General features: G+C 41.7%; 4 protein-coding genes and 1 long non-coding RNA gene across 12 annotated transcripts in view; 2 read left to right on the plus strand and 3 right to left on the minus strand.

Annotated features, from left to right (window-relative positions):
- LOC143368482 (uncharacterized) overlaps positions 1-6629 on the plus strand; it is a 328678-nt gene extending 322049 nt beyond the window's left edge. Inside the window, exons 16-21 of one of the 2 annotated variants that reach the window (XM_076811250.1) lie at positions 109-268; positions 617-964; positions 3200-3466; positions 5190-5429; positions 6186-6298; positions 6534-6629. In XM_076811250.1, the coding sequence (XP_076667365.1) occupies positions 109-268; positions 617-964; positions 3200-3466; positions 5190-5429; positions 6186-6298; positions 6534-6614 (1209 nt within the window). In that variant the 3' untranslated portion in view covers positions 6615-6629. Of the gene's footprint in view, positions 1-108; positions 269-616; positions 965-3199; positions 3471-5189; positions 5430-6185; positions 6299-6533 lie in introns of those variants that run through there. The other variant, XM_076811251.1, reaches the window with a different exon arrangement.
- Positions 6630-8357: 1728 nt separating this feature from the next.
- Positions 8358-8712, minus strand: LOC143368511 (uncharacterized). Its single transcript, XR_013085247.1, has 2 exons — positions 8560-8712; positions 8358-8476 (listed from the first exon to the last, which is right to left on the minus strand). It is a non-coding gene; the product is annotated as an uncharacterized LOC143368511 (long non-coding RNA).
- Positions 8713-8787: 75 nt separating this feature from the next.
- Trax (Translin associated factor X) lies at positions 8788-10118 on the plus strand. Its single transcript, XM_076811301.1, has 2 exons — positions 8788-8942; positions 9136-10118. The coding sequence occupies exons 1-2, from the start codon at positions 8927-8929 to the stop codon at positions 9966-9968; spliced, it is 849 nt and encodes a 282-aa protein (XP_076667416.1). The 5' UTR covers positions 8788-8926; the 3' UTR covers positions 9969-10118.
- Positions 10119-10339: 221 nt separating this feature from the next.
- On the minus strand, positions 10340-12206 carry LOC143368499 (uncharacterized). 4 transcript variants are annotated; one of them, XM_076811296.1, is made up of 5 exons: positions 12011-12206; positions 11714-11811; positions 11422-11645; positions 11016-11333; positions 10340-10793 (listed from the first exon to the last, which is right to left on the minus strand). In XM_076811296.1, the coding sequence occupies exons 2-5, from the start codon at positions 11747-11749 to the stop codon at positions 10430-10432; spliced, it is 942 nt and encodes a 313-aa protein (XP_076667411.1). In that variant the 5' UTR covers positions 11750-11811; positions 12011-12206; the 3' UTR covers positions 10340-10429. The 4 variants fall into 4 exon arrangements, with proteins under 4 accessions (XP_076667411.1, XP_076667408.1, XP_076667409.1 ...); XM_076811293.1 differs by having other exon boundaries at positions 11714-11893; XM_076811294.1 differs by having other exon boundaries at positions 11714-11914.
- Positions 12207-12778: 572 nt separating this feature from the next.
- LOC143368489 (WD repeat-containing protein 20) lies at positions 12779-21056 on the minus strand. Of its 4 annotated transcripts, XM_076811267.1 has the most exons (5): positions 20312-21054; positions 19641-19823; positions 17792-19183; positions 16157-16229; positions 12779-15879 (listed from the first exon to the last, which is right to left on the minus strand). In XM_076811267.1, exons 1-4 carry the CDS (start codon positions 20579-20581, stop codon positions 16179-16181), a joined length of 1896 nt encoding a protein of 631 aa, XP_076667382.1. In that variant the 5' UTR covers positions 20582-21054; the 3' UTR covers positions 12779-15879; positions 16157-16178. The 4 variants fall into 4 exon arrangements, with proteins under 4 accessions (XP_076667382.1, XP_076667381.1, XP_076667383.1 ...); XM_076811266.1 differs by lacking the exon at positions 16157-16229 and having other exon boundaries at positions 20312-21056; XM_076811268.1 differs by lacking the exons at positions 12779-15879; positions 16157-16229 and adding an exon at positions 16296-16314 and having other exon boundaries at positions 20312-21047.
- Positions 21057-21116: the final 60 nt, after the last annotated feature.

The following is a 21116-nucleotide window of genomic DNA, read 5'->3' on the forward strand; positions in this document are numbered from 1 at the left end:
CTGGTATCATTCGGTTCCACGCTGCGAAGAAGCCAGGCCCGCGAGTCCTGGCTCAAATCTCCACCGGAAAGGCTTTGATGCAGGATCTTTTCCACTTTGTTTATTCAGGAAGAAGAGCTCCATTACAACGTCACCGCCGGCATAGTGCTCTCGGACCATTCTCTGGTGCTCCAGAGCATAACTCGAGAATCCGCTGGAAGGTACACCTGCATGGCCGTCAATGTCGAGGGCCGCGCCAGTTCTAACGTAGTGAACCTCCAGGTTATGTGTAAGTATATTTCTCGCTGTTACGGCGTCGCGTCGGCCAGCGTAACAGTGGAATGAAGAAGAGGAAAAATATTCCAAGCGGTGGAACGTCGCGATAAAACTGTGCCCGCATATTTCTCTTCATGAGCCGGACGGGTAATCGTTGGCTTTTATTCCCCCCGATGTTAATGCACACGCAACGCGCTCCCAGTGAAGCTTTAACGTCGATCTTCGTGCCCGTCTGTTTTTCTTCTACAGTTAACGCTGCAGCGCGAGCAAACAATGCGAAACGCCAGGAACTCGCGCCGCGCTTCCCAACATCCACTTTCCCATTACGAATTGCATTCTAGAGATCGCGTCTGTGTTACAGTCGCCCCTGTCTGCAAGCACGTCTTAAGCTCCGCCGGTTGGAGGTATCAGAACGCGACACCGCCGCCGCTGAACGTCCCCGAAGAGGTTCACGGAGCATTGAAACACGAGACCATCAGCTTGGTGTGCGAGGTCGACGCCAGCCCGACCTCCGTCACCTTCCATTGGACCTTCAATAGTAGCGGGGACCTTACCGATATTCCGTCCACAAAGTATACCAACGAAGGCACCTCGAGCAGACTCAATTACACTCCGTCGTCCGACATGGACTACGGAACGCTGGGCTGTTGGGCCAGCAACGTGGTCGGGCATTCGAAACAGCCCTGCCTCTACCAAGTGATCGCAGCAGGTTTGTCAGAGCTGAGTTACCGCGTGTACGGCTGGCGTAAACCTTTGCGAGGCCGGGTGCCAAGAGTGTGCCAGACCAAGAGCAAAACGCATTTATGTTACTTCTAAATTTTATAATAATAAATAGCTATGCAAAGGGCCCGCAAAATCCACGATGAGCTTTTCGTGGACCGCGTGGCCATTTAAGAGACCTCTTTAGGGACGACGCACAAAAAAAAGTAGGTACACAGTTTTTACCGGTCACACATCGTATTCTCGAAATTATCGCAAAACTGACACGGAACCGTAGAAGGAACATGCAAATGAGTAGATTAAGCGTTTAACTTTAAAGTTTCGACATCTTTCAACCATGATTGGAACGGTTGAACACTTGCTGAAAAAGTTTTGCACAAATGTAATTCGTTAACAGGTCATTAGCCTCTATTATCTACGGTGTTACAAATTAAATAGCGTTACTTAGTTTATTAGATACTTCGGTACTCCAAATTACCAACAGTATTCCAAATATGCTGCACTCCTCTACATTTTTGGCTGTAATTCCTTCAGTTTCTGGAATTCCTGGACCCGGTTGCACTTAAAATATGTAAGACAGATGCGGCTAACGGAATGTGCAAAAATCGCAAAATCGAATTTTCGAAAATGTTGAGGGTTACCTACCCCTTTAAAGCGCAGGGCCGGGTTCTGGGGAACGGCTGAGACCGCCTCGCACCGCGCCGGTCGTGATCGCGCGGATAGGAAGAACCGTCAGCATTCGTTCGAAAGTATTAACGAAACGAGAGTGCCTTTTAATTGTTCTTTAACTCGAACAGATTGGCGAGAGCCATGCTCCATTTCCGCCATACACGGGGAACGTAGAGGGTGGAAAAAGCCTCACCGAAATCCCCGGGGAATGAACGCCGCGAGACGAAAAACCGCCCTGTCTCCAGCTGCTCGTCGCGTCGAGAGCCCGCATCACTTGTGTCGCACGCGTTTTTGCGAAAGTTTAATGAAAACCATAATTGAATATGTTCATTACGGCGTGCGCGCGATGCACCGGTATCCGACGTCGTGATTGCGGCAAATGTACTGACCGAGTCCCGGCTGAGGAGCCGGGAGCTTGCGGCGGACAAAACTAGTTCCGAAAGCAGCGAAATCAGCGGGGTTAGTTTGATACGCGTCCGCCGTGCAGGATCCACGGGCTGAGGGTGGTCAATAGCTTGCCCGGACGCTCGGCGGAGCCAGCACCCGCGTGCACCGCTTGCGGTAATTGGACACATAATTTATTTTCGGTGGAGAAGCAACGTATTTCTTATGTAATTACCGGACAGCAGTTTTTTGCCAACCGACGGCTAATACTCGGCCCGCGGAGCGGACGCGATATGATACACCGCGGCGCGGACGCGAGTAATTAAATCATTAATTGAAAGGACGATGCGAAACGCAAATGGAAACGAGATGCTCGCGAGGCGAACGCAAACAAGCGGGCGGGTCTCGCAAAATTCATGGGACGCGGCGTCGCGCGAATGGAAAGGCTAGCAGGGTGAACCGTTCAAACAATTCTTAGCCATTGTTGCGTCAAAACAGTGCGCGGAATAAGTTAAATAATTTGTGAGCCGAGTGGAAACTATGAAAACCGTGTTAAAAGGCTAGCGTAGATTGCAGTTTTCAAAAGGGAATGGGCTTTAAAACCGAAAGAAACCTGCTTCTATCGCGGTCCCACTAATTTATGCGACTACCTGTACAAAAGATTATTCCCATTGCGTGTTACACGGCGGGGGGGAAAGAAGAGAAAGGAACAGCCGCGCCGACCACATTGTCCATCGTTTCCGCGAGCTTTTTCCAGCCCTCTATTTGCATACAAGTGATCTCGTTAATGCAACACCATCGTCGATAATGACGGTCGTGGAACATAATTTCATTGCCCGCGAAACGGCGCAGGGTTTCGTTGCGTTGGAATTTTCGCTGGGCAATAAAAGAAAAGTGTACCAACCGCGGAGTGGCAGGTGAATGTTCCAATTTCTGCTGATTTAAGAGGTAACTCGTCATAAAGGAGGTGTAAAAAATTTGTTTGTCATGAAAATTTGCAGAGTAATCGATTAATTCTTTAACAATAAATCAACCAATTCAAAAACTGTTTAAGAAAGATTATTTCAAGATGTTTAACTATTAGTAAATGGCGGCGTCGCTGATCAGCGTCAGCGAATTAGCGAGACTGCGTTAGAAAGGCGATAAATCGAAAATGGTATGTTGCCCGCAGGCAGGCCATACCCGTTGCAGAACTGCACGGCCTACAATCAGACCGGCTCCTGGATAAGGATATCGTGCGTGGAAGGGTACGATGGTGGTCTGCCGCAGAAATTTGTGGCCATAGTGGATAAGCAACGGCTGGAATCGGCGAGCCCCTACTGGGAGCTGGAGCTTCACAAGCCCACGACGGTCGCCCTTTACGCGGTCAATGTGAAAGGGTCCAGCGATCCGGTGATCATGGAAGGCGTAGCGCAAAAAGGAGTGGCCAAGTACACCGGTGCGTAAGTACCTCTGACACACAAGTTGAACGGGGGAACACGAAGGGACGGAGAGGCAGCATCCGCTTAATAAATCGCGCCCCTCGAAGGGTCCAAGCTCTCTTCGTTCAGAGATGGACAGGAGAATGCCGCCTATCCACCTATGCCATCCCCTCACCTACCCTCCTCCCCTCGATCCGTAGTGCGTTTACGGCGTGCGTTCGTCTTTTTAATGAACGAAACGCTCGCCTTCGAGTAATTAGAATCGACACACTATGTGGCACGCGCGATCCTATCTGTCAATGAACACGATCGCAGCCGCCTCCACCCTTCGACGGTGAAAAAAAAAAAGACAGCACCGCAGCGAAATGAGAATTGAACGCCAGAATGAAACCCTATTTTGCCTTTCCCGCGTGCCGCTTCCCCCGCAACTGCACAGCACGTATTATGCAACTCTCGGTGCACATGGTCGTTCGGAAGCACATAACACGAACGGGAAAAATTCGCTTCGCCGATCAATGACCTTCCCTTTTGTATCGATTATCCGGACACAAACATTTAATTGCTCGTTGAAATATAAATCCGCCCCCGGGAAGCGCACGCGAACACGAATTTAATTACATTTCGTGGCCCATGTATCGCGATGAAATTACTCTTTAAATTCCGCGCCGATTCCCGATATGTTGTCGTTGCTATTAATTCAACGTTAACGAAATGCTTGGGAATAGGTCGTTAATAATCAAGTTAACTGTTATAAAACCCCGCTTTTCCATCGGGGGTGTATAATCACCGCGAGCTGACCGGATTTTATCAAGGCGGTATGAAATTATTAATCGTCGCCGGCACACGCGAGATCTTGCGGAGCGTCTTAAGCGGGACAGGAAGCACCAGCGATGCTCGCCGGGGCCGGCACTGCGGAGCTCCCTACCCCCACAGAATCCGGAACAAGTCTCAAAATTTATGAGCTATTATTATGCATTCTGTTTTCTCTCATCCGTTTCTTCCCTGTACTCGCTGGCGTGTCGTCCGTCCTCCAATAGAAGTACCGGTCCAGACAGTTCTCCTACCCCGCAATTTCGCCCCGCGTTCATTAATCTTCCATGGCAACGACGACACCTCGTTCAAAGAACTGACGTTTGAAGAAGCAGCCGGAAGTGACGGAATTAATATACGCGGCGTTTGAACGAGTATGCGTATGTCTAGCGTCAATAACGCTCGAGCAACGCGAAAACCCCGGACTCTAAAACCCTCCCGGGATAATCGTTTCAACCGCATCCCTCGATTTATCGCGAACGCGAGAGCATTTCGAACGAGGGTGTCCCGTGCTGGATCCTCGCTCGCGGGCCCAGCAACGCGTGAATTAATAAACGGGTTAATCGAACGGCGCGGCGTCAAGCGACACCGCTTTCTCAAAGTTTCGCAATAGACCAGAGTAGGGTCCTAATTGGAAATAGATTAAGTTCCCCGGAAATTTGTTGCCGCGATTCGACCAACAAAGTTCCCGGGGGAACGCGAATGACAAACAACTAAATTGGAGCTCGTCATGTGTCTCGGAGCGTGGCTGGCTCGTACGGGGGAATAGCCTAACAGGCTCCCGGCAAACGGAAGAAAGAGCAAACAGGTAGATGAAAGATTCGCGGCTGGAAAGGGAGCGAGCAGCGGGGAAACGGCAGCTACATTTCAACCACGTGTGCTTCTAAATGCATTATGTATAAGTAGATCTGGTAGAGATTTCGCTTATAGACGAATCGGCATCTTCGGTGGACATGTCGCCGATCCTGATTGGCCTGGGAGGCACGGCGACCGGCTTGGGGCTAATCGTGACCGGGGTGCTGATGGCGCTTTGGAGAAAGCACGCGGCCACCCCGACCAAATCAAAGCCACCCCAACAGCCCAGTATCGCGACCTTTGCTGGCAAAGGCGAAGAAGAAGACGGCAATCCTGATCTCATACCCACCACTGCCCTGACCAATCATTTCGCAGGTAAAAGCCACTCCGCGCCACTATATAGATTCACTCGATCAACCGTGTACGTACAGCCGTACGCCGAGGGTAAAGCGATATCTTTGAGGGTGCAAGCACCCGAGGGCGAAGCCAAAACACCTGCCCACCTTGATGTCCCCGTGCCGGGGGTTGGCGTAACAGTGTCCAGAAATTGTACAAGATACGCAGCCCTCGGCTCTTCGCTCTCGACGCTCAAGTGCGCTATCATCTTCATCCCCCGCCGTATATCTGCACGAACATTCCAGCGAAAGACAGTCGGTGTCCGATATGCAACGGCGAACCCCCGCGTCTTTCATTCGCATTGAACCGTATCAACGAAAAATAACCCCCCATCTCATCTGGTGAATTTCTACTTCGGACTGATGAAAGTGCTCCGTTTAAACGAGAATCGCAAGTATATCGAGTCTCGTCCTAAACCGCGACCGCGGTTAACGATACTCTCAAGGAAATTGCTGGTAGAGAACGCGCCCGCTATATCGACCCATTCCCGCGTTCGATGCGCATCGATTTACAATTTCACACGTGTAGTGTTTACGTTACTTCGAAATTTGTCGATCGGATAAACAAACATCGAAGCTGCCCCGTGTAATTCCCGTAAATGCCCGTTGCGCGTTGCGCGCGATTCGTTTCACCCTCGAATTTTATATAAATTCGATTAAAACAAACTCGCCGATTACGTTGCCGGGTGAATCGATGATACGATTGACGTTAAGCTCCCGGCGGAACTTGTTCCAGAGAGAAAACTTCTGCACTACGGCTCCCTGCCGCGAAGGCCACGTCAGCTGGAGGGGCGTGAGATGTCCCACGATGTCGTAGAAGATTCAGATTATCCACGGGCGTCGCCAAACGTGAGTAATCGGATTTCGTCGCCGCCTCGTCCCGCGGTGAAACAAGAATAAAACCGAATCGGCGGGATCACCTCGTAAAATAATGTTCCGTCGGTCCATGCTCGTGTTACGCGATAAATCTTGCCGTAAATCCCACGAACGTTACCCGTCGGAGGATATCATTTTGAGCGCGCGGCCCGCCAATTAATACCCTCGCGCGATTTTACAGCCTGCGAATCGCTGTGTCTTGTTACAGACGTTTTACAGCCTCCAGAGGCCACATCGATTTTCGGAGGCGGTGATAAGGAGCGCCGCGATCCAGGAAAGTTGCATTTAGGAAGGAGACATCCACGAAGAAGCGGGATGAAAGGAGACGAGGCTCCGGTAGCGCGCCGGCGAAGAAGAAAAGAAAACGTGACCCGGGTACTCCGCCACGGAGTAATGGAGGCTTGACGAGCCACGTTTCCGTTGCAACACACGGGAATCAAAAAGACTAAAGCCATGCTTAAGCTACGCTGTACAGGCTCCAGCGTACGAAGACATTTATTAGCCACTCGATAACAGTATGCCTTTGTAAATATTGTATATAAATAAAACACATCGATTTCGTGTTACGTGCTTGCATAAGATTCATCGCTCCCTGGACCTCCGCCCGAGCTTTTAAGAAGATTAAATTCGCGAGCGAAGGGCTCGTTCCTGCGGATCCTGGAACAATAGATTCCGAGTAGCATACGCGGCCGAGCATTATCAATATTTTCGTTCTTGTATATAGTCGAGGTGAATCCTGGTATTTGTAGCGCGAGCAAACAGAAAAATTCTTGAGTACCAATTTCGACGACTGTAGGTCGAAGATGGATGAGAAACTTGGAACGGTTTAACGAGCAGCGACCGCAAACCGTACCTTTTGTTCCCGTCCTGTGTAGCGCACTCTCGAACTAAATGGAGAGAAAAAAGAATTGGCCGTAACGGAGGCAGCTATTATCGCATCAGCGTTCCTTTCGGATTTGGATCGTGCTCTGTACTATTTTCGCGAGAGATTTAATGTATTCGCGGTAAAAGGGGGCCGGAGTAGTCGGTATGTATCTCGGTGTAGTATTCTGGAACATAGCGCGAGAACGTGTACGTACATTCGCGACAGAGCAAAGGGTGATCGTATAAACTCCGCTCGGTTATCATGGAAATCCAGGCCACGGGAAGGACGCGATTTATCGTGGCCTCGTTCCGCGATAATCTTTGTTTCAAGACGCGGGAGACTCGGATACCTAATGAGTCTTTCCTTCTATCCATCTCTCCTCTGTTTTACAGCGCAATCTCTCGGTACCTTTCACCGAGGCTAAAATGCATCGGACTAACCTAGTCGGCCGTTACTTAGGTCTGAAATCTCTTCGATCGAGCACATAATTTGCCGTTGAAAGTCAGAGACATCTAGCGCCGACGCGAATGCCGCACATCGCGCGTCTTCGCGATAATAGTCGAGCATTTTCCTCGGAGAAATACGCAGTTGAAAGCCGAGAGTGGCAGCATACGACGTGCCGGAGCACGTTGAATTCTCAACTGCGCTATTTAGACTTTAGACTGATATAATATCCTCTTCATTCGTCTGTAGATTTAATGCTGATGAAACGGGCTGATTCCACGTAGATGACACTATTCTAGCACTATTGGTTCTCTATGGTTTCGGTGGAAATCTGAGTGGTAAAAACATTTCTTCGAATCGTATGTATAAAAGGCTATCGATCACCGTCCACAGATGTGGCTAGCTTTCAGCGATGGCTGTCGATAATCGATGGAGGGGCCGGTAATAAATTTCCACCGGCCTATATCAAAGCGTAACGTATGGACGAGGATTTTATTCGCATTCGAATGGGCTTCGTCTCGCGAGCCGAGATTTTATTAAACCTGAAATACGATTCTACGTTCTGACTGTTTAAAATAAAATTCTAGCCGCTGCCAAAATGTCATTCGTTTGAACGTTCCCAACGAAATAATTAATGAATTACGCTTCGTTAGGGAAATCCTAGGAGATCGAAGCAAATTGTTTCGAATGAAAGAAACTATCGCGAATGCACATTCTACCATAGTTAGCTGAATTCTTTAATTAATACAAAACATACTTTGATCGAAGATTTCTCTTTACTGTTTCTCAATCGGCTTAACCTTACTTTTTCCTTCTAACCACTGGTGTTTGTGTACAACGATCTGCAATGAGGATAGCAATCGTCAAATTCAACATATTCTTCGCTTTCAGGTATAACGCGAACGTCAGAAATACGCGAAATTACCTTAGCTCTCGTGACATATCCATTACACATACTTATTACACGAAACGTTGTCGCATAATTTTCGCATCACTAAAGGTGGCTCATTGCCTCCAGAATTTAAAAAAGCATTTGGAATTTAGACGTGTATGGTCTACGAAAGCATGGTCGTTAAAGCACATTTTTCTCGAAACCTCGTATGCAGCGCCATCTTTGAGTATCGACTTAAAGTACCGAGGTAGCGACATCTCTTCATACTGGTTCGAAACAATTCCGAAAGGATTACTAGTAGTGGAGGTAATGTTTATTACATGCTGCCAGCGGTACCAATAAGCGCAATAAGCTGCCGAAATTGATAAGCATCTAACACAGAAGTGAAAATCTAATCACGATGTCTCAGGCCAAAGGTATATTGAAACAAACATCAAATTCTCTAAACATACTTTGTATCGTTCATTTCATTGCCATGTAAGTCGCTTCTGTTTTTAAAACGATGCATACATTAAATAAATGCAACAATGTGCTAAATCGGCATTTATCTTAGCGAAATGAACAGACGTATGAAAACATTTGACATTCTCGTTTTATGATTGGACAAAGGGGGCAGAAAGAACCGCGGGGGCCGCTATAATAAGAAGATCAACATTGGCGACAAGGGGAGAGAAGTCGTCGAGAGTATAAATGAGAATAATTCGGTCGTGCAGCAATTTCGAGCTTACGCGCTCGAATTGGACGACAAACACGATCGTTTCGAAAGAATTGTAAAACTCGGCAGAGATATAACTATACAGAGTAAACGAATTATTTTCCTGTTGCACACCATAGATAAGAAGAGCAAGCAAGAGTCTGTGATTCTTGAAGTGAAAACGCGACTACAGAACTTAGTGGACAGTTACTTTAAGTCTATCGCGGCCGAATTAGAGAATCAAGACGCATATCAGTATCTTAAAGCCTATCGTGGTAGCCTAGAAGAATACATAGAAGCTGAAACGTTTTATCAATACCTGCAAGATGAAAATTTGGGAAGTTGGATGCAGTTAGAAAAAACGCTTACTTACAAGCTCGAAGAAGAGGACGCTGCGGTTAAAACGTTGCATACTTTAGTCACTCCGTACGAATATATACTAGGAATCGCGGACTTGACTGGAGAACTCATGCGCAAGTGTATTAACAACCTGGCAACGGGAGACATAGCTAGTTGTTATCACACGTGCAACTTTGTTAGATATATGTACAAGGGTTTCCTTGGCTGTTCAAACACGCCGAACAGGGAGATAAACAGAAAACTCTGTACGCTCAAGCAAAGCCTTCACAAAATGGAAAATGTTTGTTACACCATTAAAGTAAGGGGTTCCGAAATACCAAAGCACATACTGGTGGATGTAGCTACTGAAAAATATGCGGACAGCGACGAAGGATATCAAGGATATTAACTATCCGTGACTGATATTTATGGTCAAAAGTGATAAGTGCTGTACGCAAACACGAGCTTCTATACCAGTCAAAAATACTTGATAATTACTTTCAAATATTTATTCAATATGTTTTTATATATTTCATTCATTAAAGTCAATTAATCCCTATCCCCCCTTTGTACTCTTTCTTTTATTGACTGAGAATTTTTCTAGCTCTTTGATAACACATGCGTGTATTAATATTTACAAATATATATCGATATATTTGTACTCCGTTTAATCACTCGTGCGACTTAAGTACTAAAAAAGAATCTCTATTTTTATATCCTCGCTTTTGTTTGATTAATACATAGTATATATTAATTTAGATATAAAAATAACTATGAACGTTAATACAAACATCTGAATTCTCTTATTAAATCTATACAGGTAATTTAAAATTACTGAACGAATGGTAACATTATAAAATATTTATCCTCTTAATCGCTTGTATCGTACTCCCAGTCGCTGTCTTCCATACAACTATTCAGATATATTAATTCATCAGCGTCCGAACTTTCTCCACTGCCAGAAGGTTCATATTCGGATTCATCGATAGATTCATCTTCGTCCGAATCGTCTGTGTAGAAATCGCCTGCTTCGGGTGAAGTATACGAAGGTATTAGATTCAGTTGTTTACGACGGTCGTTTCCATCGTTACTTGTAGTATGTTTGTATTGCAGTCTGTGTTGCGGGTTTGTGCGATAACATCGCATACCATAATAACATTCTTCCCTATCGTCCGGAATGTCGAAATCAGAATCCCCTGGGTGACTGAATTCAGCTTTGTGTTGTGGATTTTTCCTATAAAAGGAAACAATCCTTTGAGACAGTTCTTAGGACAAAAAAAAAGAAACAACTAGCGAATTCGGTATCTTGCACTGACTCTGTGCTGATGCTAGAAAATGAGTTGGATTAGTTGTTTCTGATAGAGACGAAGATAGTTCTATAAGAATCAACCGATCCAAGTCATTTTCTGGTACCAGCACAGAGTCAGTGCGAGATATCAAATTCGTTAAAACTCACCTGTAACATTCCTTTCCATATATGCATTTCTCCCTCCTGGGAACATCTACCACTGCATCAGCAGAAGCATTTGGTTCATCTGTTTGCGCAGATGTGGGAGATACATCATCCGTTGTAACAGGTTTCTCATCTTGACTCGTAGAATCCAAATTTTCAGAATTGCTCAGAGCTTCCTCTCTTGGAAGGACTTTAGCAACCGTTTCACTTGCATCTTCGAACTTACAAGGATCGTGCTCCAATGAAGGTAACTGGTCTGTATTTTGGGGTTCGCGTATTACTTGAGAATTCGACTCTAGAGCTTCATCTTCATCCTTGAAACTATCGAGCGAGAACGTATACGAGAATTGATTGAAATGTCTACAGTCATTTTATCGTCGAATACCAAATTTTAAATTGAATATAAAACCTTGCGTCATGAATCTCCTGAAAATTCTGAAGTACCACTTCAACGGCACATTTATCGCCTGTCGAATTCTCTTTGTTTAAAATTTCACCTTGCGCTTTAACTACATCATTGTTGTTTGTTAACAGTTTAGTCAGTGCATGATTAGCAGATTGCAAATTATCCCCTTCTCCTGATTCCGAGCAGAGCTTTTTATTGGATATGTCGCTAATTACATCTTCATTAGCCTAGAATTTAGCTATCATAGAATACTGAAGAAATAAATCGTACTGGCATTAAAACATTGACTCTATACTTTTCGCTTTGAAGGGTGTTCCTTAATGTCTTCCATTATGTCAGGTACCAATACAACTTTAAACCAACACTTGTGCGGTATCAGAGAACAAACGTCTCCTGGTTTTATTGGAACGGTGGTACCCAATTTAAGAAGTTTCCATCGCGAAGATTCGATAGATTTCATGTAACATGGTGAAACCTAATATTAGTAAAATAATTCCTGTAGAAAACTAATACACGTTGCATTCAATCTATTCGAAAACATAACATTTCTGTCAATGCGAAATTCGCACGAAAACCTTGAACTTCAGCTTACCGGCGTTATTGTCATTTCATTGTCAGGCAATAAAGTTATTATTGCAGCGTCCCTGATAATTTGACCATTGTCGTTCTGAAATTAACATACACACAATTATTTTAGAATTCAAAATACTCGAATTCTGAAACGTTTCAGATTTTAGAGCCTCGATTTAACTTTCGGCGCAATACACGAAACAGTTATGCGTCACATGACAACGTGCGTCGTCAACGCATGCGCAAAAAGGTGCGATACGTAACGGAAATTTCAAATCTCGTAACAGCAATTTGAAATTGATCGAGTCTCGTAAGCTTTTAACGTCGCGTTTGAGAAAGTTTTTTTCCTGTAACTGAGTGCAGTGATAACGTGTACTTACTCCAGTTATACCACACGGACTAATGATGTTATTACCTATCTGTAAGTTCACTTTTTGCACTAAGTCGTTGTCTACACGAAGTATTTGTAATTTCTTCATTTTGAACGCCCACGTAACAGCTGGTAAATTTTTCAACCGCAAGACATAAAGGATTTTTCATATTGTGAATCTGTCACAGAACCTAATTTTGCTCTAACGGTAAAGAAACATTATGCACACGTAAAAATAACAGAAACGCGTGTCGAACATAATCGTAGTCGGCTGAGATACACTGCGATAGCAACTTGAGCATTCGACAGACTGTTGTACAATGAAAGTATGATTTAAATTTAAATTTTAAGTGGGTGTCCTTATTAAAATAATTAACAATTTTGGATAATTATGTGACAAGGAGAAATACACGGGAGCGCTAACAATTAAAATTTTTTCATTTACAATTACAAAGAATGTACACGTTTATAAACAAATGATGATGTGAAATGCAAAGAGAATTAGAAATTTGTAAAGCTCTATGTGAAAATGTCTCATAAAAAAGTCGTCAAATAGGAAATGATTCGTTAGCTTTACGTATATCTGCGTAGATGTAATCAGCCAGATTAATCTGCCAATTTACAACTTAGTTATCAAAATACATTTTCGCATCGTTGTACTTATCCTTAGTTGTAGACAAAACGCGATTGTAAACGATCGTCAAGCAAACACCGCAATACATCGTGAACGAAATCATTGCTCCAATTTTAAATATATTCGCTTGTCGACATAAAGAAATCTTGTTCGCTTTACAGAACGAGAAAATATATTGAAACGAATAACGACTCTTTACAAAAATTAAAGCTTTCGATACACATATGTACTGTTGAACGCAATCAAAGAATTATATCGCAAGTGGAATAATAAGTTAATTTAATAACTTCACCCTTCGATGCTATAAACTTTGATCAGTGCTAATCGTGAAACAGAATATAACATTTATTATGGATTCGTCGTTCGGCTTACAATGTAGGAACATTATAAATCTCGGATTTTACAAATCAAATATATAGTTTTGTCATTCAACAGGCCAACGTATTGTTATCGTTGGTTTAATAACGCATATCGATATAAGAAATGTCCAATTTACAAATACAGCTTAAGGATTATTCATTCGTCTTAGTACACGGCAACGCGATTCACATTAGCATAATTCTCACTTTCATCACTTACAATTAGATAATTAGTCAATGTCAGCATACATACATATCACAGCATACCTCGTAGAGCTTGCATGACAAAGAAAAATATTACGTATTTATCGTTTACCAATAATCAGAATGTGTCGTGTGCAAAATAATGTCTCGGATAAGAACTACAAACTGAAATGTATATTCTTCTATCAAGTATCCCTTACACAGTTAACTCGGCAATGCTCGAAATAGGGGTGGTGCTGTTGTTTTTGCAATGAAACTTTACAGTTTATCAATGGAACGTAAAACATGTGCCTGTCATTTTTCTCATCTATCATATTTAAAACAAATTCGCTCCCTTCTGTTTGCTATTCGCATGTAACGTACAAAAAAAGAATTCTTATACATGTAACATGCCTATAAATTATGATTTGGTTTGTCACAACGTAAGAGATGAGTGTATACGAAAATATGTTTCGATGTACCTTTAAATGTTTCTACGAAAAAAGCTTTCAAAAAAAGTATATGTATTATCGTTGCGACCAGTGGTTCCCAACGGTTGAAATATAAATCGTATCTACTATCCATTTAATGACATAAAAAGATTTTTAACTATTGTTTATGATTCATGTCGGGATGAATATTATTGTCTAGGAAACACTGGTTTACAATTATTTAAATCATATAGTTAACTGCTTACAGTTTTGATTCACTAACACATTTAAAAGAATGCCCATGGGTAAAGGATGAAAAATGTGGCATTACTTCCGAACTGTTAAAATATTACACGCAACGATGCAAACTATTTTTACATATCGACCTTAATATTTTAACGTACATATATATTTATTTATTTGTTTATTTATACAAATTAATAAATAGTATCGCCGTGTGGAATATTTCATTTGAAATACTGTTTACCATTAGAATATTTATTAACTATTTGTTTATACACTCATAGTTATTTGCTTCACTGTGATAAACGTCTGTATCTGAGAGCTATCGGAAAATCATTCATTGATATTTTCTAATGACTGTTAAAGAAAAGTAATCGATTGACAATTGTATTTTGTTTATATGAATAGAATTAAAAGAACAATCATGCTTATAATCAAATAGCGTGACAAAGCAGTGCTTCTGTTATGATACAACTGAAATTTTTGTATAAAAAATTTTAATTTACTGCCGAAATATGTAAGATTTTATAGCTCTCAGATACATGTAGTCGCTTTTTGTATCAAGTCCTCAACTGATCGTGCATCGACGATGCACTCATTATAGATTTCCAATAAAGCGAACAAGTTTCTTAGGGAAACATTTATGCGTCTCTATTATAGGACAAATAAAAATTTTCTTCGTTATGTTTAACTTACGATCTTATTAAGGCAATTTAGTTAGCGACGATCGGATTTTGTTCTTGAATTATATCAACAGGGAATTGAAGCATAAAGAACATATGTTTTCGTTAAATATCTCGAATATTAATCAAAATTAACAATGTAGCAGAATAATATTTGCTATAATTAAACTTTGAAAATGAAATAATTAACGTAGATTTTGCTGTATAAATGATTTAGCCCACTTTTCTCGTGTTTACCACTACCGAAGATAAAAGTAACTTGCAGTAATGAGTATGCAAATAAAAAATACTGCCGAAAATATTTCATATTTGCACATTGCTCTGACTGATTACAATAAATACATTCCTCTCGTTAATCTATGTCGCAAAAAGCAAATTATTTAAAATAACGTCTCTAAACAATCGTAAACATTAGTAATACAAAGGTTCTTGTAAGCATGTAGTAACAACACCATTCGATTCAATTTTTTTAACTTAACAGGACCGTATTGGAATGATGTAGTGTACAATGTATAAAATCAAACATGTTTATGCATACATATATACGATATATGTACACAAAATTTACTTATTATTTTCGCTGAATTTTCTTATGAAATAAACGTAAAACTATGAGATTTAAATGCTTCCCTTGGGTAAATAAGAAAGGATAGAAAGCAAGAACAAATGGTATGCACCAGAGTTAACTTACCAAATAAAAATGTGGCTTTAAGCATTAAGCTGTTAGATGCCTTTATGATAATTCTTTGATTACCCATCTTTAAACAGTACTGGAATAACTTTCACTTGGCCATACATAATACAAGTGACGATAATGAGTATATTGTTGAAACTGCATTTCCGAGGACTGCAGTACACGCAACGACGGGACGTATTCTTCTTCATACTTTGAAGATGTGAGAATATCTGGTTCTGGCTATACTATGGTACCTCCACCTTCCGCAGGACTAACAACATGGAGAGCATTTCCAACCTGTCCTACTCCTGGCTGTAATTAAAAGATGCACAAAAATTCACTACCAAAAGTAGTTCCGGTTCATTCGTACAAAAATTCTGCAAATAGTCAGAAGCCCATTAAGAACAAATCTCATTTCTAAAAAGTACATTAAAGAGTAGTGCAACAATAGCATAAAAGTATCATTGATACACAATTCAAGTGTGCCTTGGCAAGGCACGCGCTACAACTTCGAGCAAATATAAACCTTCTATACTACATGATCCAACGAAACGGTGAACAAGTCAAAGAAACAATAAATTATACGTACCATGCGATAATTCTGGGGAAGGCTAATCCATCGATTCTCTTGCATCAGCCAAAGCATGGTACAGAACATTAATCTTTACAATCAAAGTAAAAGAATTAATGCCTCACCGGCTTAAGAAACAAGCACAAGCATCTTCCAATAAAATTATAAGACTGTCACTATAAAAGAAGCAATGCACGCTATATGAAAATTATCAACAAAACTTTGAACTGATTAAGTCGCTAAAACAGATAAGGGAGCGTAAGGTACTTTGATGATAGAAATGCTTTATGCAAAACACCAGGAAACTGCCGAATCCGATATCTGAACTCCAAACACTTCGGATCGCTAAAGTAGCACGTACAATCATGCTGAACATTGCAACCAACGAAACTGAAGTGAATCAAACTAAAGTAACTTATATACATATACATGTCCAGGTATGATTATATATATATCGATAGATGTGCACGCACAACGACTCAAGGTTTCCTCTGGAGTTTCTGCATCGCATTCTGTATAAAACTCAAGCAGGAAGCAAGCAGCAATGTTTCATTCAAATTTTTGCTTTATTGTACAACAAGGCAATTCATTGTTTTCAACAGAGGATTAAATGTCACATTATTATAGTCTGGGACAATAGTTTGACTAAGTAATTCATTGACTTTCTATCATTCGCTAAGCTAAGCTAGTAACACTTTACAGGAAAGAAAGAAGGGTTTAAGGGGCCTGCCCTGTTACAAAATCTTATGGGGGCGCAAACAATGTTACTCTCAATGATGCAAACCAAACATAAATATATTCTATTTATAATTATACTAATGTACTTCTTCAATATTCATCATAATGAATATATTTTGACCAGATGATCATTAGGCACAGACATAAATGGAGGCTTATACTATGAACGAACTTACGCTCTTTGCATTTCTATTAATTTCCCTCAATTTTCTGGATTAATACTTGATTATTAAACGTTGTAATTGCATGCTGGAGAGAGGATAGAAAATTTTGTAAACGTAAGAGACGAATCGAGACGGTAAATCTGCTCATTCATAGTACCATCCATCCGTACATTTCTGCAATTGATATAAAATACAGACTAAAAGATAATGCTAGAAGATCTTTAATGCTTTCCAATGGCACCTTTTATAATATATACTGCTTTGGATAAAACATAAACTAGGATTTAATTTGTAGATACGAGAAAAAATACATTTATTCTCAAATAAAAATCTTTCAGAATCAGCATTGTATATAACACATATGATACCGCAATGATATTATTCGTTACAATACCAAAGTCGAAAAGTAACAAAACTACCCCTTTGTGTCCTTCGCATTTAATAAAGTTTTATGTCTAAAAGGGCATCTGCCACCTAATACAATTCAACAACAATAATAGGAAAATCGTCCAAAGCATTATCGTATCTTCTACTTCTTTCGTTCAATAGCGATAATGATTTTAAATTCTATTTCTATTTATATACAAATTGGAATTCATCTCTAAAAAGAAACCCTACTTCACAGAATTGTAATAACAGTTGAAGATGGGTTACATCATAGATCGTTAGATCGCAAGGAATTAATATTGGTGTAAGGATTGCTATGATGGTGTGGCCTGTGCAGAGTGCTGCTGATGGTGAGTGGACCTACCATGTGACCAGGCCTTGCCCATGTGTAGACGTATCCATCTTGACACGCCGTTACAAAGCAATCTTCCCTAAACACTAATTCAGTCAATCTCTCATGCGCCAACTTCTTGCACACCAGTGGTTCTAGCACTGGGCACTCATCGAACCTAGGACACCAGGCAGTTCCTATCAACCTCATAGGATCGTCCATCACCGAACTAACCTTTTTATTTGCACCTACTAAACTTCCACTGACACTGTTCGTATTACTACTTGTATTCGAGTTAGCTGTAGCTTTATCCCCACCACTGTTTTGCATTATCGTGCTATTAGATGCACCACTACCTCTCATAGTGAGGCTAAAGTTCCTTTTATGATTATCACCTTTACGCTCGCCGAACCCAAGACCTGCTAACCTTTGTGTCAATGAATTTACCGTCGACACTGCTGTATTTGTACTCATGCTATTGTTACTACTTTCGTTATTACCACTCGCGTTCTCCTTGCAATTAACGTTATTCAAATTATTGTGTTTAGAATTGTTCAAGTGGTGATTCGTCGTCGAGCCATTACCACTGTTCACCGTCCCCGAAGTAGAAAGGGTACTAGAACATGCTGCGGATGGCCTCTGCTTGGCGCACATTGGTTGCCTCAACACATCTTCCGTAATATCCCACAAACACAATTGAGTATCCTGCGACACACTGCCTAGCCTGTAGCATGTACCACCGGACACTCTCAATTCTGAGCCACACGAGTTTCTATTCGAATGTACTCCTTGCGAGGTCGTCGACAGACGATTAGACTTCTCGTGGAAGTGATTATGATTATTATGCGGCAATGTCTCGTCATCCGAGCCACTGAAGTCAGGATCGTGATCGCCGTAAGATGTAGTGTAAGGATCAAAGGCTACTACGCTTACCCAGCTGTGATGACCCTGACCTCGAGCTACCACTCTCTTCTCGTGGAAGCTCCATATCGTCACAAGATCGTCTTCGCCTCCCACAACGACGTATCTTCCATCCGGCGACCAACATACGCATAGAAATCCACCAAAGTAACTTCTTGCCGAGCCCACTAGCTCCATCGTGTTATACTGAAATACTCGTAGGAACCCATCTTGGGAAACTACGGCTAAATTTGAACCGCAAGGACTGAAGGCGAATTCGTTTATACAGCATCCTTCAGCACCTATCACCCATCGATACAATGGATTTCTGGTAGATTTTGTCTTGCAAGTGTATATGGCATAACCGTCCCCCGATTTAAAGGACTGATAATGAGGAGCTGTTGTGCCGCACAAGAGTTCTTCGTTATATAAATACAGTTGTCCGGAGCTGTGAGATACCAAGAAGAGGTTGTTCGATCCAGGAACCCATTTTATACATGTCACTTTGCTCTTATCTATCAACCTCTGAAAGATTAAACAAACATATTTACATTGTTATGTTTCTCGCAGGTCGTATATAATTTTACAAAGAAATATCAACTAGAACAGAACGTATCGAACGATAGGGCTAAATGTTAAACATATACAGGAAAGGATGCCTCGGATAACGCATTACGAACCACCAGACTATTATTAATTTTTCTGTTTATCATGTTTCAACAAGATAACACATTCATATCAAGAGAGATTGGATAAGTGCCGACAGCTTTTGTACACATTATTGGAAAATATCTCCCTATGGTGGTAATAAGCACATAGAAATTATCATGCAAGCTATCAGCTTATCTTTGGCAAAGATATTCCCACACCCACAATTTTAGGATTGTACAAGCAATATTTTACAATCTCCTTGGACATCCGAGAAGTTTAATAGATGACTTACAACGTCCTAGCTCGTTTCTCTTAATAAAGCATCACTTACATCTTCATTGTATAATTTGCTAAGCTCCTTTTTTATTGGATCTATCAACTGAATCTGCCCTGTAGAGAAACCAACTAATAATGGCGCACTATCCGCAGTTGCTGTTGTTTGATTAAAATTGTGGCAAGTTGGATTAGTTCCTTTATATAATTTTTTGTCCAATGGTTTATTTAAATCCACAGCCTGAAACATTTTAAAAGTGCTACTCAAAAAGTATCAACATAGACTCATTAAGAGTTTACGTAAGATTTATATGTAACAATATGTAACAAAAATCCCTTAAACATGTTAATATTACACTGACTACTAATCTAAACGTAAGAATTAAACTACTCTCAAAGCTTGAGTGATCAAACTTCTAACCATTAGTGAAACAAATATACTCTTTATATATTTTAAATAAGGTCAAAGTAACCATTAGTGCATCATAGAAAAGGGATAGAAAGTATATTCGTTATTAAAGGGAAGCTCTGGCTACGAATAAGTTGGGCGAATGCGACTTAACATGCATGAATACATAAAGTAAGAGGATTCTGTATGTTAGGTGTGGTGATGGCTGCAAAGATGGAGTCTAAGTGTGCAGTTTCGAGGTTAGGTCTGAACGATTCCACGCTCGATTAAACATAGAGACATTAATGAAACAGGTTGAACGCAGATAGAACTTGTCTTACCTTTTTAACACCTCGATAGACGTAAACATAAAGTTCCTTGCCAAAATTGAAACACATTCGGTCGCCGAGACCCTGCGTACCCGTGGGATCCGTTGGGTCCGGTAAAGTTACAAAGGACACCCTAACGGATGCGCTTCCTTGACTGTTCGTATAACCGACTCTATTTGGCCTCGAATACTCCGACAAAGTCATTAGCTTATATGTTCCTTCCCGCGTGACAAACTGTGTTTTCAAGTCCTCCTTCCCTCCTCCATCCAGCTGCACAGCCATCTTACCACCAGCGGTGCGACGGAGGAGCTCATCAGATACGGAAAAAACTTTCGTTGGCTCCTGCCTTCCTGCACGCCCGTTGGCAGTCCTTTGCCCGAAAGCTTCGGCAAGCTGTTCAACAGCTACTCGGCGCCTATTCGTTTTTCAGAAACTCCCAAATAATCATAGCCTACCGGTTCTATACGCAACCACTGTTAAGGGCGCCTCAAGTTCTATATCGAAACTGCCCGTACATTTACGACCCGCAGCTCACGCTCTCAGCCTCGTATAGGATAACTCGGTCCCCACCGTCCCCACCGTGCTTATCAAATATTTCTTTACGCTTTTGCGTCACACCTGCAACTCTCAAGTATTGCATTCTTCAACAAAATCATTTGATAAAAAGCTTTAAAGTATCCACTACTGCGTATATGGCGTCACTCAGGATACACGGTTAATAAAAAATGTATGCTTTCATATATTTTATCAAAGATATGTCCACGATGTATTCATTATACACACCATTCCATTCATTCTCAGAATTCTTTCTTTTTAT

The sequence above is a fragment of the Andrena cerasifolii genome, chromosome 4 (genome assembly GCF_050908995.1).
Source record: "Andrena cerasifolii isolate SP2316 chromosome 4, iyAndCera1_principal, whole genome shotgun sequence".
NCBI classification, from domain to species: Eukaryota; Metazoa; Arthropoda; class Insecta; order Hymenoptera; family Andrenidae; genus Andrena; species Andrena cerasifolii.

What these genes read in the sequence shown, in the direction of transcription:
- LOC143368489 (XM_076811265.1), bottom strand. Translation starts at nt 20,581, where the DNA reads ATGGCTGTGCAGCTGGATGGAGGAGGGAAGGAGGACTTGAAAACACAG. An exon ending in TCTATCGAGGTGTTAAAAAG is followed by an intron (nt 19,824 to 20,311) that starts GTAAGACAAGTT and finishes AAAATGTTTCAG; the next exon opens with GCTGTGGATTTAAATAAACC. An exon ending in GCAAATTATACAATGAAGAT is followed by an intron (nt 19,184 to 19,640) that starts GTAAGTGATGCT and finishes TTAATCTTTCAG; the next exon opens with AGGTTGATAGATAAGAGCAA.
- LOC143368499 (XM_076811293.1), bottom strand. An exon ending in AACACCCTTCAAAGCGAAAA is followed by an intron (nt 11,646 to 11,713) that starts GTATAGAGTCAA and finishes GCTAAATTCTAG; the next exon opens with GCTAATGAAGATGTAATTAG. An exon ending in TATGGAAAGGAATGTTACAG is followed by an intron (nt 10,794 to 11,015) that starts GTGAGTTTTAAC and finishes TTCCTTTTATAG; the next exon opens with GAAAAATCCACAACACAAAG.